Source organism: Ruditapes philippinarum, unplaced genomic scaffold (assembly GCF_026571515.1).
Source record: "Ruditapes philippinarum isolate M1 unplaced genomic scaffold, ASM2657151v2 ctg7784_1_1_1_1, whole genome shotgun sequence".
Taxonomy (NCBI): Eukaryota; Metazoa; Mollusca; class Bivalvia; order Venerida; family Veneridae; genus Ruditapes; species Ruditapes philippinarum.
In genome coordinates, this window is record NW_026855918.1 from 16,641 (window position 1) to 38,027 (window position 21,387).

At 32.9% G+C, this 21,387-nt stretch overlaps 1 protein-coding gene across 3 annotated transcripts; it reads left to right on the forward strand.

Moving 5' to 3' along the window:
• The first annotated feature begins 1,504 nt into the window (after positions 1-1,504).
• LOC132744802 (2-(3-amino-3-carboxypropyl)histidine synthase subunit 2-like) lies at positions 1,505-13,208 on the forward strand. 3 transcript variants are annotated; one of them, XM_060733578.1, is made up of 7 exons: positions 1,505-1,597; positions 3,854-4,065; positions 4,933-5,051; positions 6,929-7,149; positions 10,095-10,751; positions 11,745-11,918; positions 13,026-13,208. In XM_060733578.1, exons 2-7 carry the CDS (start codon positions 3,913-3,915, stop codon positions 13,145-13,147), a joined length of 1,446 nt encoding a protein of 481 aa, XP_060589561.1. In that variant the 5' UTR covers positions 1,505-1,597; positions 3,854-3,912; the 3' UTR covers positions 13,148-13,208. The 3 variants fall into 3 exon arrangements, with proteins under 3 accessions (XP_060589561.1, XP_060589563.1, XP_060589562.1); XM_060733580.1 differs by having other exon boundaries at positions 1,561-1,626; XM_060733579.1 differs by having other exon boundaries at positions 1,580-1,712.
• The last annotated feature ends 8,179 nt before the right edge of the window (positions 13,209-21,387 follow it).

Below are 21,387 nucleotides of genomic sequence, written 5' to 3' on the forward strand. Positions count from 1 at the left end.
TAGAACAGGGGCGTAGCTAGGCCGAAATTGATATTACGCACACTCATGCGGGGGGTTAAGGGGGGCACGATACGAGCATAAATCATTTACATTCCAAAATAATACACTTTTGAAAAAATAAACAAAACAACACAGAGTTTAAAGAGGCTAGAGGGAGTATTTGTAAGCCGTCTCCACTAATCATTTATTTTCCCAACCAACAAAAACAAAATTCTGGATATAAATCTACATATCAATTTTTGTTAAGACAAAAGTAAAAAAAAACAACTTCCACATGACTTATAGTAATAAATTTTCTAAACAAATTCATCTGTTAAAATATGCCAAATACTTCGTAAAAGTAAAGAAATATAAATAAACTTTCCAGTATTAACTGAATAAGAGAGTTTTGTAAAAACAGAAGATTTAAAAAATGTTCGAAAAGTCAGGTTGCTGCGAGCAGGATACCCAACCCTACTCCAACGTGGGAGGGGGAGGTATTGTTGAAGGATGAATCCAGGCTCAAGAGCAGCGCGGCTCCTTCGAACCTACCTGACATAAAACCCAAATTTAGCGGTCTAAAATTTTATGTCATAATGGAAAAAGGAAACGAATTTTGAAAATTATAAATAGGCAAAGACACAGATAATTTCTTCCTGAAATAAACTAACTTCATGTACATAATTATATGCAAACAGAATAATAATTCACAGTGAATCAAAACAGAATTAAATACGCCTTATCGATTTTGAAAGTCCATGGATATCATTTATTTTGCGTATGAAGACACATGTTTCCTTTGCTCCGAGCTGTACATAATCCTGAAAAGAAAACATTTACAAAACTTTCTGCATAATATAATCGAAAATATTTCAATATTTTCGAAAATTTCTCATTTAAAAACGCTTGACAAATAAACCTCGAATGCCCGTTTTACTAATTACAAGAAACTCGTGCACTATTGCCGCCAAAAACATAACTTCCGCTTACTTCCTTATAAGAAAATTCTAAGTTACGGTGTATGAGTCCGATAATAAATGCATGTATCTTATCTTATCTAGCTGTAACCCTTCTAAAATTTTACGGTCTCACCCCGGGACGGAATTAGACCCAACCCGTCTAGAAAGTAGTTCTTTTAATTTCTGAAGTGGCCCAGTTTAAGTTCTCTCTAGTTTGATTGGTCATAATTAAAGTGTATTTATTGTATGTGTGTATTTTTTATGTGTTATAGGATGACTTTAAAAGTTGTTTTTGTGTATTCTCCAAGAACTCATTTGTTGGCGGAAAGATTAAAAATGTACTAAGCAGTCCGGAGTTTTCAAAGTGGCGAATTTAAACAGAGTTAGAATCTACAACAGAATGAAGATTTCTGGAAAAAAATTTAGATGTTTAACATATTATATTTTGGGCCTCATGTAACTTAGATAGTGTTGATGTTTAAAGTTGAAGACAGTATATGATTCATCAAGAACAGTGGAATCCAGAATTAAGCCTCAAATGTGACTGATTAACTATAGAACAAAGAATACGAAAATTCACTAGGCCCTTACGTGATACCAGAGTTTAGCTAAGTATACCGTACTGTCAACACGGCCCTTATCAAGGCTTTGAGCGAAACGTATATTATTTTCTTGAACATTTATTTTTGTGAGTTTTTAAATCATAATGTTGAACATCATATTTATACAGTAAAAACAATATTTTAAAATAGAAACTTTCTAAATTAAACAAAGGTATTTATTTTTAAAATGCTTTTATCAAGTTGTAATATGTTTTCGTGGAAATGTAGTGCATTTTCCGGATGCTCATTTTCGGATTTTAGATTTTAATGACATGTTTAATCTAAATTACGTTTTCTACATCTACCTAATATATGTCAAAACCGTCAAAAATAGGCAGAGCCTATAAGAACGAGGAAGTCGGATAAAAAAATTGTTACAGTAAATTCTCTCTATTAAGACCACTAACGGGACTGACTCAAAGTGGTCTTAATAGTGAACTGGTCTTAATAATGATTAAGTCACTTTAACAGCTGACAAAGTCCAACTTAACTTAATGTATACCTTTTATAGTTTTATGCACATAGTAAATGAACTTAATTAAATGAGTAAAAAGAAACACATATTTTTTTAAAACAAAAAACATTTTTAATGTATGATAATATGATACATCATTAATATAATGAAAATATTAGTTTACGGCTAGTGTTTCAAGTTTCCCCTTTAGAAGAAAAAATATGAGGTATTAAATATAGTTATTATATACTCTCATTATGATTAATACATAAATTACACATCGAAATAAAGCACACATGAACTGATAATTTGGTGTAATTAGCAATTTTTACCATACTTGCTATAAATTGTGATGCACAACAAACAATTTTAAATGCTTATCACCTGTTTATTACATCCTAATTACCCGACAAATTAATCGTTTCTCACACCATAGCTGCTTACATTAAATAGCCAGAAGTGGTTTAAACTGATCATGTTGACGCTTGAATGCTAAAGATACATTGTAAAGCAAGCGTCTAATCAATCGATTTATATTAATGACCTCATTTGACCCGGTGTATTTGTTTACGCCAGAGGGAAGATTACGACAATTAATTGGGGGCAATAAACACCAAGTGATGTCTGGCCATTATGTTGCATGGTCGCAATACAGGTTAATGTTTTGATAAGAAATACACACAAATGTCTGACAGAAGTGGTCGTTATACTGGTAATTTTTCTCAATGAATAAAGAAGGCAAATATTTTGTACTTTAAAAAAGTGCCCGTAATAGTGGCGTGGTCCTATTTGTGGCGTGGTCGTTAGGTGGCATTTTACTGTATTTGTATTTGACTGTTTGATTTATTGTAGACGAAAGTTTCACAATTTAGTGTATAATGTGTATTTAATTCAAACAAAATGTTGAACTACATGAACACATTCATTTAAGCACTGTTTATTAAAGTTACATGCAAAAGAAAATCAGTACTTTTGGATTATTTTCTATTTTCATTTAAAGCTTCATAGCTCTGAGCAACACTTGTAAAATATTTATTCCCTGAAGCCATAACTTACCTGTGCAATCACTCAATTGAATAATTATCGGATAGCAGCATTTATGTACTGATCTTTAATCGAGCTCACATTTATAACAGATTTTTTAACCGGCGAAATTTATGTTGTTTTCGCCGGCTAGAACCTTTGGCTAGCAATACAAGCCCGTACAGCTAGCCAATTCAAATTAGTTAAGTGTGAACGGTTTAACCCATTTAAATGTTTATTTTCCTACTGTCAAACTGTCAAAGACACTGCCGGTTCAAAAGTATCTCGATTTCTCTTTGACAAGTCTAATTAGTTGGACTAATTGCCAGACTCCTTTTCCTTTTAACAAGCCCTTTATATTTCCCAATGTTAATTTTATATGTAGATCTACATCATTTACATGTATAAAATATTTTATAACACATCTTCTTTTATTTTACTATTTAACGTTACTTAGTGGTTTGAATCAGTCAAAAAGCATGCTGCATGTTTAACTATCAATAGTTTTTCTAAATCTCCAGGGTTCAAGACCAACATGATGTCATCATGTCAATATTATATTGGCAGTCCCTAGAAAAGTACATGTTGGCACACAACCAATAAATTAGTGCTATTTTCCAAAATAGTAACTAAATGATATTGATACTAGTGTTCCTGAGCAATTGAGTAGGCTTTAGACTGAGCTTGAACTTGATTTTTCATTATTATGATACTGATACCATTATTATTCATATATGGTTGTTTGAATTGTGTTTGCTCTAACATATTTTTCAGTTAAAATGATGCTTGGAGTCATCATTCCAGCTTAATAATAGCAGTTTGTATATTTATTTCAGATAAGTGGAAGGGTTGTTCATGTAGTTGTATGTAACCACTGTATTATAGATGTTTTAGAATGGATGGAACCTCAGCATTTTACTCTAAAAGTGAAGAAGCCATTGAACGTGAGGTGATAGCAGGAGGTCATCAAACTGACCAGTCACAAATTGATGTTGTTTATGAAATTAACTGTTGTGTTGAATGGATAAAGAATGCAGGGTTTTTAAGGGTAAGATAAATAATTTAGTAGAGTGGAACATTTTTGTCTATGAATGAACATTTGTTTTCCAAGTGACCAAAATGAAACATAAAATATGAGAGTTGATAAAATATTATCTTTTACATTTAAACCTCCATTTTGAAGGCATTTTGAACTTTATCCCTACAGGGAATTTTAGTATAGGATAAAGTCTGAATTTAGGCCTCTCCCCTCCTCACAAACTGTTCCAGTTTTATCATGAAAATTGAAAAGTGAGGCTTTCTCCTAATCAAGTCAACTTTTCAGGGACACATTAATTTTAATTTTTATGAAATAGAAGCATTATATGTATATAAAATGTTATTACCTGAATAAAAAGTGTGTATTTGAAGGTTTTGTTAATAGCAAATAAAGCACTGCAGGCCTACCAGTTTAAATGTATCATGTTAGTTACAATAGTATCATGAACTGTGGTAAATTTTATTTGAGCCGCGTCACGACAAAACCAATGTAATGCGTTCGCGACCAGCATGGATCCAGACCAGTCTGCTCAGGATCCATGCTGTTCGCTTACAAACCCTATTACAAGTAGAGAAACTGATAGCGAACAGCATGGATCCTGATCAGACTGCGCAGATGCGCAGGCTGGTCTGGATCCATGCTGGTCGCAAAAGCATTACGTTGGTTTTGTCGTGACGCGGCTCATTTATTCTTTAAAAAACATCAATATTACTTTAAAAGATTATTGAGTTGATTAAAGTTTCACGTTATTTGTAAATAGAATGGTCATATGACTTTATCTCTGAAACAACTTATTTTGAATCTTTTTGTATGTATAGTACCTGCTAAAAGTTTGTCTGGGCTTGAAATATGAACATTTCACTACTTTCATTAAAGGTAGCTTTACAGTTTCCTGATGACTTGATGAAAGATGCAGTTTCTGTGACCACAAGGCTTGAAACATTGCTTCCAACTGGTTATACAGTGTTCATACTTGGTGATACTTCTTATGGCAGGTCAGTTTAATTTGTTACTTTGTGATGTGTTCAATTTATGTATTTTTATCTTCATTAATATTATGCATCACCATAAAGCTTGTAATAGAATCACTTGTTATACTGTTTCTTTATGATGCCCTTTTTAACATAATCTATTTTTGAGATACATTGTATATATTTTTGTATTTCTACCCATTTGGTTTCATCAAAACAACTTTGATTTTGGTCAATTTCATAAAATTGACTACATTTTGACAAAATTAATTGGTTACAAAATGGCTGTGTGATATTTGTCCGTTTTGTTAACTGTTATATACAGTTGACTCTCGATAACTCGAAATCCAAAGAAAGTGGACATTTTACTTCGAGAGAAACGGAATTCGAGTAACGTGGATCTGCCGCCATTACGTTGACATGCATACATGTATATACATGTACCTAAATTGAATGTGCAAAGAAGTAGGTTTGTTATTGTTGATAGCAACAATGCTGCAATATTTAACCGTTGAAATGACTGTAAATCACTTACAAATACAAATTTCAAATGAACAAAAATATATTATTCAAAATTTAATACATGTATATTAATAGTGAAATGTAAACACAAGCATCTGTAGCAATGACATAAATGCAAGTTTGTTAGTATTCATCAGTAATGCACATGCTTTTAATACGCACTCATGATAATTCATTACAATAAAAGCACAATAACACATTTATTTCAACAACGATTTATCTAATGTTTGAAGTAAATTGATCATCGGACGAAAACGAAAGTAGCAACTATCGTGAACCGGAAGTACAAAAATTATTAATGTATGTAATATGACGGAACATAAATTATACAAATGTCATTTGCGTTGATAACACACATCAATACCTAGGCTGGCACAATTCTATTAATTAAATCTTAGTTTACTTAACTGTTACAACCAATTAAGTCCTGAATCTGAATAAAGCCACTTTCACGACGTTCTAATATTACATAATGACCGGCAATTAAAATTACTATGAAACGTGTGAATCACGAGTGACAACATCTCACCTTGATGTCGCCAACCTTTGATCAGTCGGCTGTTTTCACACTTCGACTAATTGAGATGAAAATATGTTGGACTTTAATTGACGGGACCAAATTTTCTTTTCGACTAAACAGGAGTCTCGATAAGTCAAAATTTGACCTAAGCGGAGTTAAAATACAAAGATAAAGAAGGAAATTTGACGGGACTTTAGAAATTCTTCGACTAACGCGGAATTTTTAGTAAAGCGATTATGACTTATTGAGAGTCAACTGTAGTTAAAGCAGCATTCTCCAAATCCATGCTACATTTCATGAAAATTTTAAAAATGTATTTAAAAGTAAAATATTGTTGAACAAAGATATTAATTTACACATTGCAAACGGCGCATACAATGCACAATAATTATCAAAAAGTGGTATAAATGTGCAAAAAGTAGCCCTTTACTGCTTTACTAACCCAGTAGAAATATGGAGATAAATACTGCAAAATCAATCAATAATTGCAAATTGCATGTAAATAATTACTTGAATCTTGAATTTTTATACATTTTTTTAAATCTTAGTACAGTTTTTTCAAGTTTGATTTTTTTGAAATATTTATGCTTATCTAGAGCTATGCATATTTAAGTTCTTTTTAACTAAATGCTGAAATTCCTGTTTTGAGGAAAAATGTCATCATTTTGCTGGTACACCATATTTGTGTAATGCTGTTTACCATTTATTGATACTACTTAAGACTGTTTATTGATATTTAGCCTTGTGAAGAAACAAACTTTGTGAGGGAATAAAGAATTAAGAAACTGGCAATATAGGAGATTTAATATCATTTCTGTTTTGTTAATTATTGATGGTGTTGTAATGTTTTTATGAGCAGTTGTTGTGTTGATGAGGTGGCAGCGCAACACTACAATGCCAGTGCCTTGATACACTACGGACGATCATGTCTTAGTCAGCCAGTCAAGATGCCTGTACTGTTTGTGTATGGAAGATTACCATTACACATTGATGATTGTATATGTAAATTTTCCTGTCTATATCCAGATGTGACATCTAGTGTTATCATAGTTTATGATACTGTCTACTTGTATACATGTGGTAAGTATGTTTGATGTTGTTCGGGTCACTGCTTATATTAACTTGTTACCTGTAGACTTTGTATAATGGACATACCCAGCTTTATATTTGGAATAGTCCATTCAAAATACAAAATATTAACCACCAACAGTGAAGGACTTGGACATGCATGTTTTCCTGTTTCTTTACAGGTGGCAAAAGCTTTGGTTCCAGCAAGTTAAGGGTTACTGCTGCTAAATTTCTGTATGTAACATAAAACATTGTTCTCTTTTTGCCATCATATACATAATTGGCATGTGCATTGAAATATCTCTTGTAGGCTAAATCAGTATCACTATTTAGATGTACATTGTTGTACTCACACAAAATAATTTTATGTTCTGTCTGATTCTTTGAAACAACCATGAAATTAGATAAAGGAAGAATTAACTTTAAAAATTGAAAACTGTATAAGAATTGTATAATCTTGGACTTTGGTTATAAGATAGCATATATCTCGGGGTATTCATATCACAAATGTAAATCTCTTGGCCTAACCACATGCACATAATATGTTTTGGTTTCAGTGAAATTAAAACTGACTTATAGATTCTCATACCATTATTATTTTTATGCCCCCGGGCATATAGTGATTGAACCGTCCGTCCGTCCGTCCGTCTTTCCGTCTGTCCGTACGAGGTTAACCTAGAACGGCAAGTTGGATTTTTCTTAAGTTCTACCTGTACCAATGGCTTCTAAGTTTACACACTTACTAATCAATACAAAGTACATGATCTGGGCAAGTTACATAACTCTGGCTTTCATATTTACCAAGTTATTGCCCTTTTCAGCACTTAGAAAATGAATAATGGTTAACCTAAAACGGCAAGTTGGAAATATCTTAATTTCTATCTATACTAATGGCTTTATAATTTCCACACTTACTTATCAATACAAAGTACATGATATTGCCAAGTTATATAACTGTGTCATCCATATTACCCAGTTATTTCCCTTTTTTCTCTTTGAAAATAGGGCCTTGTCTGGTTAACCTATTTCGACAAGTTGGATTTATCTTTAATTTCTCCTAATTGCTTAATTTCTTTAATGATATCTTTCATATTTAGTAGGTGGATACCTTTGATGGTCCTCTAATTTTTTGTGGAGTAAGCGGTCTCTAGGGTCAAGGTCAAGGTCACAGGTTTAAAAAATAAATATAAACATTTTTGCTCATACAGCCTTTATATTTTATGTGATGTCTTAGTTAAATACAATCCTTCTTCTTTGGGTGTAGTAAGGGGTCATTTGGGTCAAGGTCAATGTTAACAATGTCAAGGTCACCAATGTTAAAAATAGATTTTTACATTTTTAGCTCGACTATTCGATAAGAATAAGTAGAGCTATTGTAGTCACCCGAGCGTCGGCGTCGGCGTAACCACTTATGTTAAAGTTTTTGTAATAGTTCAAATATTTTCAAAGTCCATTGACATATGGCTTTGAAACTTTGCACACTTGTTCACCATCATGACCCCCACCTGTAGACAAGAGGAGGTAACTGTATCGAGCATTTTGACAGAATTATGCCCCTTTTTCGACTTAGAATTTACGTTAAAGTTTTTGTAATAGTTCAAATATTTTCAAAGTCCATTGACATATGGCTTTGAAACTTTGCACACTTGTTCACCATCATGACACCAACCTGCAGACAGGAGGAGGTAACTGTATCAAGCATTTTGACAGAATTATGCCCCTTTTTCGACTTAGAACAAACGTTAAAGTTTTTTGTAATACCTCAAATATTTTCAAAGTCCATTGACATATGGCTTTGAAACGTTGCATACTTGTTCACCATCATGTCACCAACCTGTAAACAGGAGTAGGTAACTCTATCAAGCATTATTGTTTACTATTAAGCACTAGAATAGTCGAGCGTTGCTGTCCTACCGACAGCTCTTGTTACAGATGTATTGACCTTATTCTATAGACAGATGTTATTTATAATTGATAGAAACATAAACTTTGATGGAGTTAGTGGTCAGTTGGGTCAAGGCCACCAGTGCTAAAAATAGATTTTTACACATTTGCTCATACAGCCTTTATTAAGTGACAGATATATTTAATATTTGGTAGAAAGATAACTTGCATGGTATTCATCCTTTTGATTGGGGTAGGGATCAGTGGGTCAAGGTCACTTGTGCTAAAAATAGATTTTTACACTTTTGCCCATACAGCTTTTATTTATTGACAGATGTATTTCATATTTGGTAGGAAGATAACTTGCATGGTATTCTTCCTTTTGATGGAGTAAGGGGTCAGTTGGGTCAAGGTCACCAGTGCTAAAAATAGATTTTTACACTTTTGCCAATACAGCCTTTATTTATTGACAGATGTATTTCATATTTGGTAGGAAGATAACTTACATGGTATTCTTCTTTTCGATAGAGTTAGGGGTCAGTTTGGTTAAGGTCACCAGTGCTAAAAATAGATTTTTACACTTTGGCCCATACAGCCTTTATTTATTGACAGATTTATTTCATATTTGGTAGGAAGATAACTTGCACGAAGTTGAATATTTTTCAACTTCACAAGTCAGAGCAATGACTTGGCAACTTATATTTTTCACAATTACAAAATGCCATGACTTTGTCAAGCTATATAACTTGTGTTTACAATTTTTTGGCAATTTTTCTGTCCATTACTTAGTGAATGGGTAAACATTTTTTGAAATATTGCTACTGACAAGAATCTGAGCCGGTGCATTTGTGTTTAACAAACACGTTCTTGTTTATAACCAGCATTTGAAAACAAATTGACCAATAACATCTATAAGCTGTTTTCTTGTATAAGGGTATCACAAGAGTTGAAGGCTCAATCATTGAATGGACATATTAAACCAGCCAGAAACTAGGATTTTTGTTAAATAAATCTGGGATACCATTTTACTGTATAGTATTGCATATTATAGAATAAAAGATACTCTTTTTCAGATGAAATATTAAACAAATTACAAAGCAAGTATGAAAACTGTGTTATGTCAACTATAAGAGGAGAAGGTACATCAGCTGATACAACAGATGGCGAGCCTGGTAAATTTAAAACAATAACAAAATGTGGCAGAACTATTAGTCTTCCAGGTGACAAGGCTCTCAGTGAATACTCAATGTTTTACATTGGAGGAGAAAGTTTGACATTGAATAATCTAATATACAACTTTCAGTCAAGTCAGTTCTTCTCGTATAATCCATGTACTAAAGAAGGAAGGAGAGAAAATGTAAATGTAAATAAACTTTTGATGAAAAGATATTTTATGGTAGAAAAAGCAAAAGATGCTAAAATAGTAGGAATTTTAATAGGAACACTAGGTGTGGCTAATTACTCTGATATGCTAAATAGGTTGAAAGTTTTAACAAAAAAGGCAGGGAAAAAGAGTTATGTTTTTATAGTAGGTAAAATAAATGTGCCAAAATTAGCAAACTTTATGGAGATAGATGTATTTGTGCTGATAGCGTGTGCAGAGAACACACTTCTAGACTCGTCAGAGTTTTATAAACCAGTGATAACACCGTACGAGATGGAGCTAGCATGTAACACAGAAAGAGAATGGACTGGTGAATACCCAACAGACTTCGGTCAACTTCTAGAAGGTAAAAAATATTGTCACATGATATGTTATATTTATAATCAAATTGTATTTGTACAGTTCATGAGGGTATGATTTAACAAGGATAATGAGATGTTGAAATAAGTTTTAACTATTTAGTTTTAACTATTTAGTTGTTTTTCAGTCTAAACAAAAAGGTCTAAACTAGACAGCTTATCTATACTTTATTATATTTATGAACAATTAAGCATACCATAATTATAATCTTTTGTAATAGTTTTTACCTCACCAAAGCACAGTAAAATGATATATTATGGAAATCAAGGTTATATAATATGAAACAAATGTGCAGGTATTTTTGTAAAGGACACATAGTCATAAACAAAAAAATGAGAGCACTTTGCATGTTTAATCTGTATTAAGATTCAGAAAAAAGGCAAAATATCAAGGTCACTAAAGTGTTGTTTGGCACACACATCATGGCTTAAAAAGTCAGTCATAATTATGGGTTAAAGATGATTGTTCCTTTGCTTGTCAGGGGTTAATGTTAGTGATGAGCATTCTTTAGCTTGTCAGGGGTCAATGTCCATTATTTGGAGTGATATTTAGTTCACCTGTCACAAAAGTGATATGGTGAGCTTTTGTGATCGCTTTTCGTCCGTCGTCAGTCCGTAATCTTCAAATAAAAGCCCCTGGGTTAAAATTGGCCCCGCCCTGGGGGCCTATATACAGGTGAGCGATTTCAGGGCCATGATGGCCCTCTTGTTTACTTGTCAGGGGTCAATGTTAAAGATGTGTGCTAACTATTTAGGGGAGTAGATATATAAGCGGCCGGAAAGCTCAGTCAGTAGGGACAAGGAACAGTATTACGAGAGTCCAGGGTTAGAGTCATGGTCTTGCTGCATATTTTGCTCACCCTGTTACATACACATGCTATTCTTGCATATTCTGTTATACATGTTTGACAGAAAATAGTAGCATCAGATTATAAGAGAGATATGTGATGTGTTTTTATTGAGATATTTTTCTGTATTAGGAGGAAGCCATCATCAATCAATACCAGATACCTTTCATCAAGATGAGACTGACATTTCCTTGGTTACAGGAAAGATTCGGACATTAGGACATGGAGATGATAATATAGAGACTGGACAATCACTTGTTCTCAGGTCTGAAGCTATGACTGTTGCTACTCAAACTGAATCTGCAGGTATATTAGTTATATTTAGTGACTTCTGGCACACTACCGTGTAGAATTTATTTTACATTTAATAACTGCAAGTACATTAAAGTGCACTGAACTGTTACATAATTAAGAAAGAGGAATAGTGAAAAAGCTGTTGTATAACTATAAATATTTCATGTATGATGCTAAAGAGGGTAAGGTCACAAGAGCTAGAAATAGACTTGACAAACAAAATCTTAAACAATTCCTTTAGTTAGATACATGTATAAGGCATGTAACAATCACAATTGTTACTGAGTTTATATAGACATATACATGTATACAAAAATACATTTAAATCTTCTTGTGGAAAAACTACAATGCTGAGAGCTTACAGTTTTTTGGAATGTAACATTTCTTTGTGGACCTTTACAACAGTTATATAGATTACTCTACTTGGATCAAAAATGGGCATGCTCTGTCTTCTCTTAGTTTACATAGACTTATATAGTAGTCGTGTCTTAAAATGGCACTGTGTATCCCCACTCACACAACAATCATGTCAGGACTGTAACTTTGTCAGGCATTGAAGAATTTTGAAATTACTTAGTACAAATGTCTACCACATCCAGAAGACATGTCCGGTTTAAGGCCCATGTCATTACCTAAAAGCTCAAGGTCACACTTGGGGGTTAAAGGTACACCCTTTACATAACATAAGTGACCATTCTGTAACTTTGTCATGCATTGGAGGATTTTAAAATAACTTGGCACAAATGCCTATTACACCATGATGATGTGTCGTCTAAGACCCATGTCACTACCTCAAAGGTCAATGTCATACAGTTACTTATAGTTTGAAGGTACTCATTCTTACAAAAAAAGTTTGAAGGTAAATAATGTTATATAATGTAAATGTATTATAATGAGTATTTATGAGCCGTGTCACGACAAAACCAACATAATGGGTTTGCGACCAGCATGAATCCAGACCAGCCTGTGCATCCGCGCAGTCTGTTCAGGATCCATGCTGTTCGCTTACAGACCCTATAACAAGTAAAGAAACTGATAGCGAACAGCATGGATTCTGACCAGACTGCGCGGATGCATATAATGAAAATGTTTTATAATGAGTATTTATATTGTTGACAGGAGAATTTCTGAAAATGCGATCATGGCAAGGTTTAGAACAACAGTTGGGAGAAACACCAGTTACAATGGCAGTGGAAGGACAGAAAGGCATTGCTATGGGATACAGTGATGAACCTACATGATTTGAAATATTTAGAATTCTGTTATACATGTATTTAGAATCAGTAAAATTTTTAATTTACATTTTGTTGTTGTTGTTGTTTTGTTATTAAGTTGAACAAATAGGTCCCATATTTATAATAGGTGGATAGGAAGACATCCTGCAGTGCCGAGCTAATAAGGTCAAAATCTTTGTCAAAAATTTACACTTGATAACTGTTTACTTACTCGAAACAGTATTCAAAATAAGTTCACTAAAACAGTACATTTTTAACAGTTTATTAAATGCATTGACAACGTGTAAAAAAATATGTTCAATAAATAAATTCTGTTTGTTCAAAAATGCTTGTGTTACAATCAGACAACCTTTTAGTATAGTGGTTTTGAAGATTTACATTTTCCCTGACTTATATGCCGATAACTGTGTATGCTCGCACTTTCCTGTGTGAAATGGGGAAAAAAGGGTTTCAGTGAAGTAATTTCTACTTTCTCGTGTGTTTCCGACTCAACAATATTCATACTGTAGCTCCTATTGGCAGAAGTAAAATGATATTCTAGCAAGTTATGGTATTTCAAACGAGTTTTTATTTAATTGGTCTCCGCCGAAGTTGTTTAATATGCCAGGACTGAATACATGTACATGTACATTGTTTCGAGATTTGTGTACCATTTGATAAAGGTCTATACCAATAACTTGAGCAGCATTTCAGATCATTTGCTCTCTCTTCTGAGAGTCATCATTCTTATTTTTTAAAATAACCCGAAAACTTTTCAACGCTTTTTACTCCAATCTGCCAAAGAATCGAACAAAAATCGATTCTAATTTGAGTGTTTTTCTTATCTTTTGCATTTTCCGTTTTAAATGCCCCAGCTAATCTTTGTGAGAATGTAAATGCTTGTGTTTTTTTAACATCAGTGGAGCTCCTTTGATAAATAACGTCATTTCTTCATCTGGATATGTACTAAATACTAATTTCAACTAGCTAATATCGGCATCAAAGTTCTTGTTTTTTTGCCTCCTCCACTTCTTCATAAGTAGGTGGTCCATCACTGTAATATCCTTCTGTCCCTTGAACATTACTTAAAGGAGGTAACTGTACAACTATATCGTCATATGATGGTAAATGAGGTAAGTCTTCAAGCTTGCACCAGCGTTCGTATGTCCCACACTGGCTCCCTGCTCCACATACGGTGGCGGCGGATCTTCACTTTCATCCCCTGAAGCATCCGTGGCATTTACATTGCCTCTTAGCCGTGTCCGAATGATTGCAAATAACGAACTAGATCTATTTGATGCAGATCTGTCATTAGACGCCACTAAACGATCTGAATCTATGACGTCACCTTGAGTTACCCGTGTACTCATTCTTACAGATTCACCAGTACTGGACTGATGTATTGTATTATTTTGTATATTTATACGACACACACATTTCTTCCTACAGCATGAATAGTATATAACAATCGCCATTACAACAACATGTAACACGATAACCGTCACGATAAGGACGTATGGAAACTTGTCAGATTCTAGCGGAGAGCTATTGTCGCCCATGTCACACTGTTTCTGTCAATTTGTAGAACATCTAAAATACAAATATTTTTTCATCGATTTATCACGTTTTATATTTCAAAACAGTAAAACAGTAATTGATTGTGCGAATGGCATTTAGTTTTGTTATAATGAATATAAATTAATATAAATACAAACTTTAAAATATTTTTATACAAGTGCTGCCAATTTATATTCAAACATTATTGGTGAAAATACTTCATTAGGTTGCATTGAACAGATTCTGATTTTTATATTCACACAAATCCACTTAGACCTCAAAAGAAGTAGGTTTTTTCCGAAAGCTGCAATGCATGCCTTTAAATTACTATATGGATTTATTTTTATACAACGCCTGTTTTATTTCATATAATGATTAAGCCTCAAGCATTTATAGATATTTGTTGTATTCTTTATCTAAAACACCACTGTTAAATAACCTGAATCTAAAGATACGCAAATTAAAATACAAGCGTTTTCTATTACTAAAAGAAACATTAAAATGTTTCCTCAAAAGATGTCGAGATCTTGTCTAAATATTCTCGTTGTTAGCCAACAAACGGAAGTATCTGATATGGTCCTGTTTTAACCCAGATAGTATAAGATTAAAATACATGAGTCATCAGAATGACATAGGGTAAATTGTTTTGCACTATTCGTCCAAATTTTTCCTACGATAAAAAAATCCCCAACAAAATTGAAGATATGTTGAAATCCTCATGTAATGTTACTAAATTTGTAAAAAAAAAAGTCAAAAATAATTAAAACAGAATTTCCGCTTATAGGATCTTTCCCCCCCCCCCTTTTTTTACAGAAAATTAAATGAAAAACGAAAATTGATTACTTATATATTTTGATAGACGTACGGTCGATTAGTAAAGTGACATCAATCAATAGTTAACGATATCTTTGAACAGAACAGAACTAGCGATTCGGGTTATATTTCCAAATAACCGTTTATATAGAAAGGGCCATATAACATGTCAAAACTCTATAACCAAAAATATATACAAGCTGTAACTTATGACAAAGATCAGCTCTTAAAAGCATCTTCAATACCTTAACACCCAAATAATACAATCATATAAACAATTAATGGCACGTTGTTTATTATTGATAACTTTGGTTATCATATTTCAAGTTTAATTCTGAATAAATACAGCAAATGTATCTTTCTTATAGCAACATGCCCTCAGATTTATGCTAATTTTCATTAAAAAATAAAAATGTATCGAAAAGTTAAATACTGTAAACTGAACAAAGAAATTTTTTACACATTACTAAAGGGTATGTACACTCCACTAGAAATCAAAATATGCAAAAATAGCGTAAAACATTCTGCGTTAAAATATGGTGATGAATACTGCAATATCAGGAATGAAATGATTTAAATTACTTGTAGCTCGAATCTTTTTTACTTTTCACACATATCTCAAGTTTGATTTTAACTAGTCATTAAATAAATTGCAAACTGATTAAAAAATGATATTTTAAGAGGAATCCGTACTCACCAAGTTACATAAATACCATATAAATACATGCCATTTAAAAAGTGGCGAATATGATTACAACCAGGGTCAAGATAAAAGTTTACAAACATCACATGATTTAAAGTGAATTTATTCCGGGTCACCATTGAGATAACGGTGTCTTTTTATAGACATTTCGAAATGTATGTGTAGTGGAAGAATGTTTGATATACAGTCAAAGCTGTCATAAAGACCATATCTAAATGTACTCATTTGAATGTAAAATCATTAAATCTCATATGTTCATTAGATTAATCGATATACAGTTTGATTTTAGGCATGTATTTGAAACAACGACGTTCCATAATCTAGCTATAGAGAGCTTCCTCTCATGAATAAGACCCGAAGTCCCTGGCGGGGTTTGAGCCTACAGCGATGAGAGGCAAGTGGTTTGAAGCCAACAATCTTAACAACTCGACCACTGACGCCCCAAGTTTAACCCTTGACGTTGTATCATTGCCTGCAACTTTTCTACCCTTTCCGTATGTCTTCGAATAAGAATAATGGTCGATATGTTCCGAATGCTTAAAATTTGTGACGCATACCATTTGAATTATTCCAGGACAAGTTTAATTGGCACTATCATAATAAAGATCTACCCTTTCAAACTTGTGAATAACCCAAAAATGAAAATGCAATTTATATAAATGACTTGACTTTTCGTCTAGAGGGTTAATGCACTTTTTTTTCGCGCACTTACATCTGCAGAAGCACAAAGACACATTTAAAACCCGAGCCCGCAGTACGAAGTATTTAATAAGTCTGGGGGCTTCTGCATATGTAAATGCACTGGATAAAAGTGCATTAGCGCAATTTTTTGCTTTAAAGTGTAAGTCTAAATAATGTGTGCATTTCGTATCACAGGAAACGAAAAAAAGAATGCTATGTATTTTTATGCACTGTAAATGGAAGGGGATTATTTTTTTGGTTTTCTTTTTAAAATTAAGTTTCCTGTGTTTGTACGAAGAAACCATTTTGTCGTGCGTTCCACGTGCGTGTGCGATGTCATTTGAAAATGAAACTATGAAAATATGCTAAAACATTACTGCATTCACTCGATACATTGAACATAGTTAATATATCAGATTAAACATGTATTTTTCTATGATATAGAGATATTTCCGTAGCACAAGATTATGATTTTAATAGTGAAAAGAGCATATTTGATTCTTACAATTAAAATGAAGTTATACAACACAATAAAATAAAATAAACGAAAAGGAATTAGTGATCGAGAAGATGTGAATTTTTTTGTCTCTCTTCTTTACTTAAATATTTTTTGGTGAAAAAAAAACAAACACATATCATTTGATAGGGACACATACCTGCTCAGAAACATATATTCACTGGAACACTCAAATTTGCCAATTTATCGAATTTGCACCTAGCATCATTGTCCTAGAATACGTGACATCATGTATTTTGCCGTGTATATGTTTCAATGCTGCGACCACTTCTTATATGGAATCTACGGAAAGATAACATGTGTTGCCATCTAAGAATTGGATGATACCTAGCCACAGTGGGTTTATTTAAATTATATTTGTTCCTGACTTTTTTCCTATTTAATTTAACCGTTTGAATATTAAATTTTAGTTTGGCAGTTCCAAAACAGATGCTCTATACTTTCAATATCCATCATGCAAAAAGCACAGTAGAGACTAGATTCGGTTAATTAACATTGAATTGCTGCAGTAAAAAGTACATTTGTATATTGAAAGTTTTGTAGGATATTAATTTTGCAGTGTACTTTTGTAGGATATTAATTTTGCAGTGTACAAAAACTTTTCAGTAGATATTTTGCCATTTCGGGAAAATCATTATTCCTTGCGATTTATTTGCGATATATATATATAGAAGACTTTGTGTATGAGGATTACCGGAGTGTTGAGTCCGGTAGATACGGACAGAATAGGATAGAAAGGAGCGAGAGAGTTTGCGAAGTATGTGGATCAAATGACATTGAAGATGAATATCATTTTATTTTAACATGTACAAAGTATAAAAGTGTAAGAAAACGATATATAGACAATTATTATTACGAACGTCCTGGTGTGTTTAAATCAAAGAATGTACACACTTTGAACAATCTAGTTTGCTATCTGAATTGTGCTTTGAAAATAAGGAGTAATTTGTTAACATAGTCTCATTGTATAAATTATTTGAGTCTGTAATAGTAATATATTCCAAAGAAGTACTATAGTTTATTGCTTTTGTTTCAATATTATATTGCTGTAGAAATACTTAGTAGCCTTAAAAGTATAACAAGTGCATTTCTCTTGCCGGGATAACAACTGTTCGGTATTTTAAGAAAATAACTTAAAAATAAATTGTAATCCGACTTTGTATAAATAACCATTATATTATATCACTCTCATGATAAATAATTATGTACTGATGTGTATATATATTTATATAAGAATATTCATACTTTTGTAATGTTTATGTGATACCTTGATATATACTGTATTTCTGTTAAGATAAGGAGCATATGCTCAAGTCTGAAAATAATAAAATATTTGTTCTGTTCTGTACTATATTTTTATTTTTAAAAAGTCTCATTTGCTTTTGAAAAGTTTTGTTAGTTTGTTGTAGTTAACGTTTCCATTCTTTGGGTATTGATGAAGTTAATTTGTAAAAATTAAATATTTCGGTATCAGGAATGTTCAAAATAATTTTCAACTGATCATATGTTTTAAAATGTTTGTTTCAGTGTTCAAAACATATTATTTGATTAATATTTCTACATTTCCATTTTTTTAAATAAAGATCCATTATTTTTTATAAGTAAATTTCGCCGTGGTTATTTCTATCAAACAAAATTTTGATTTAGCTTAATGCAAATTGGTTAGTCCATCATAGATTTTCTGCATACTCTATCACATCATACAGTAACCTTATAATTTTACATAGACATATGATTTTATTGTGCAATAGTAGATCTAACTCTCTGTAATATGAATGAACAAACGGAATTAAATAATGCCGTAATAATATTTACTCTGTATCGTTTCCTTAGCTAATACATTATTGTGATGCACAAACACATTGTTCAACTCGTATTTTGTTCATGAGCTTATACATTATTGTGATGCACAAACACATTGTTCAACTCTTATTTTGTTCACGAGCTTATACATTATTGTGATGCACAGACACATTGTTCAGCTCGTATTTTGTTCATGAGCTTATACATTATTGTGATGCACAGACACATTGTTCAATTCTTATTTTGTTCATGAGCTTATACATTTTTGTGATGCACAGACACATTGTTCAATTCTTATTTTGTTCATGAGCTTATACATTATTGTGATGCACAGATACATTGTTCAATTCTTATTTTGTTCATGAGCTTATACATTATTGTGATGCACAGACACATTGTTCAACTCGTATTTTGTTCATGAGCTTATACATTATTGTGATGCACAGACACATTGTTCAACTCTTATTTTGTTCATGAGCTTATACATTATTGTGATGCACAGATACATTGTTCAACTCTTATTTTGTTCACGAGCTTATACATTATTCTGATGCACAGACACATTGTTCAACTCGTATTTTGTTCACGAGCTTATACATTATTGTGATACACAGATACATTGTTCAACTCTTATTTTGTTCATAAGCTTAAACATTATTGTGATGCACAGATAAATTGTTTAACTCGTATTTTATTCATGAGTTTATACATTTTTGTGATGCACGGACACATTATTCAACTCTTATTTTGTTCATCAGCTTAAATACATTATTGTGATGCACAGATACATTGTCCAACTCTTATTTTGTTCATGAGCTTATACATTATTGTGATGCACAGATAAATTGTTTAACTCGTATTGTGTTCATGACCTTATACATTATTGTGATTCACAGACACATTGTTTAACTCGTATTTAGTTCATGAGCTTATACATTATTGTGATGCACAGACACATTGTTCAACTCGTATTTTGTTCATGAGCTTATACATTATTGTGATGCACAGACACATTGTTCAACTCGTATTTTGTTCACGAGCTTATACATTATTGCGATGCACAGATACATTGTTCAACTTTTATTTTGTTCACGAGCTTATACATTATTGCGATGCACAGATACATTGTTCAATCGTATTTTGATCATGAGCTTATACATTATTGTAATGCACAGACACATTGTTCAACTCTTATTTTGTTCATGAGCTTATACATTATTGTGATGCACAGATACATTGTTCAATCGTATTTTGTTCATGAGCTTATACATTATTGTAATGCACAGACACATTGTTCAACTCTTATTTTGTTCATGAGCTTATATATTATTGTGATGCACAGATACATTTTTATCCCCCGCCGATGGAATCGGGAGGGGGATATAGTTTTGGCGTTGTCCGTCCGTCCGTCCGTCCGTCCGCACTCACAGGAAAGTAATTATGTGGCTATAGGGACAATAGGTAACTGTTCTTTCTCTTTGATGTCATTCATTCCGTAATGCTTTTATGTGGCTATTTTCTTTTGTGTGGCTAAAAAGAACAATAGAGAGAACAATGGAGTAGCCACATAATTACTGTCCTGTGAGAACTTCCGTCCGTCCGTCCGTCCATCCGTCCGTCCGAATTTCGTTTCCGGAGTAGTTCTCTGCAACTACTGGCCGGAATTCAACGAAACTTTATGGGAATCATCAATATCAAGAGGAGATGTGCATATCATCGGCTTGTTCCGGTCCGACCCTTTAATTCAGAGTTATGGCCCTTGATTAGTTATGTAGTATGCATATAGAGTAAAAATCGTTTCCGGAGTAGTTCTCTGCAACTACTGGCTGGAATTCAACGAAACTTTATGGGAATCATCAATATCGAGAGGAGATGCGCATATCGTCGGCTTGTTCCGGTCAGACACTTTAACTCAGAGTTATGGCCCTTGATTAGTTATGTAGTATGCATATAGAGTAAAAATCGTTTCCGCACTACTTTTCTGCAACTTAGAGTTATGGTCCTTGATTAGTTATTCAGTATGCATATGGAGTAAAAATCGTTTCCGCGCTACTTCTCTGCAAATACTGGCTGGAATTCAACGAAACTTTATGGGAACCTTCAATACCAAGAGGAGATGCGCATATCGTCGGCTTGTTCGGGTCAGACACTTTAACTCAGAGTTATGGCCCTTGATTAGTTATGCAATATGCA

Excerpts from the sequence above, each read along its gene's own strand:
- LOC132744802 (XM_060733578.1), top strand. The coding sequence starts at position 3,913 with ATGGATGGAACCTCAGCATTTTACTCTAAAAGTGAAGAAGCCATTGAA. Across the intron at positions 5,052-6,928 it reads GGTGATACTTCTTATGGCAG|TTGTTGTGTTGATGAGGTGG; the intron begins GTCAGTTTAATT and ends TTTTATGAGCAG. Across the intron at positions 10,752-11,744 it reads CTTCGGTCAACTTCTAGAAG|GAGGAAGCCATCATCAATCA; the intron begins GTAAAAAATATT and ends TTTCTGTATTAG.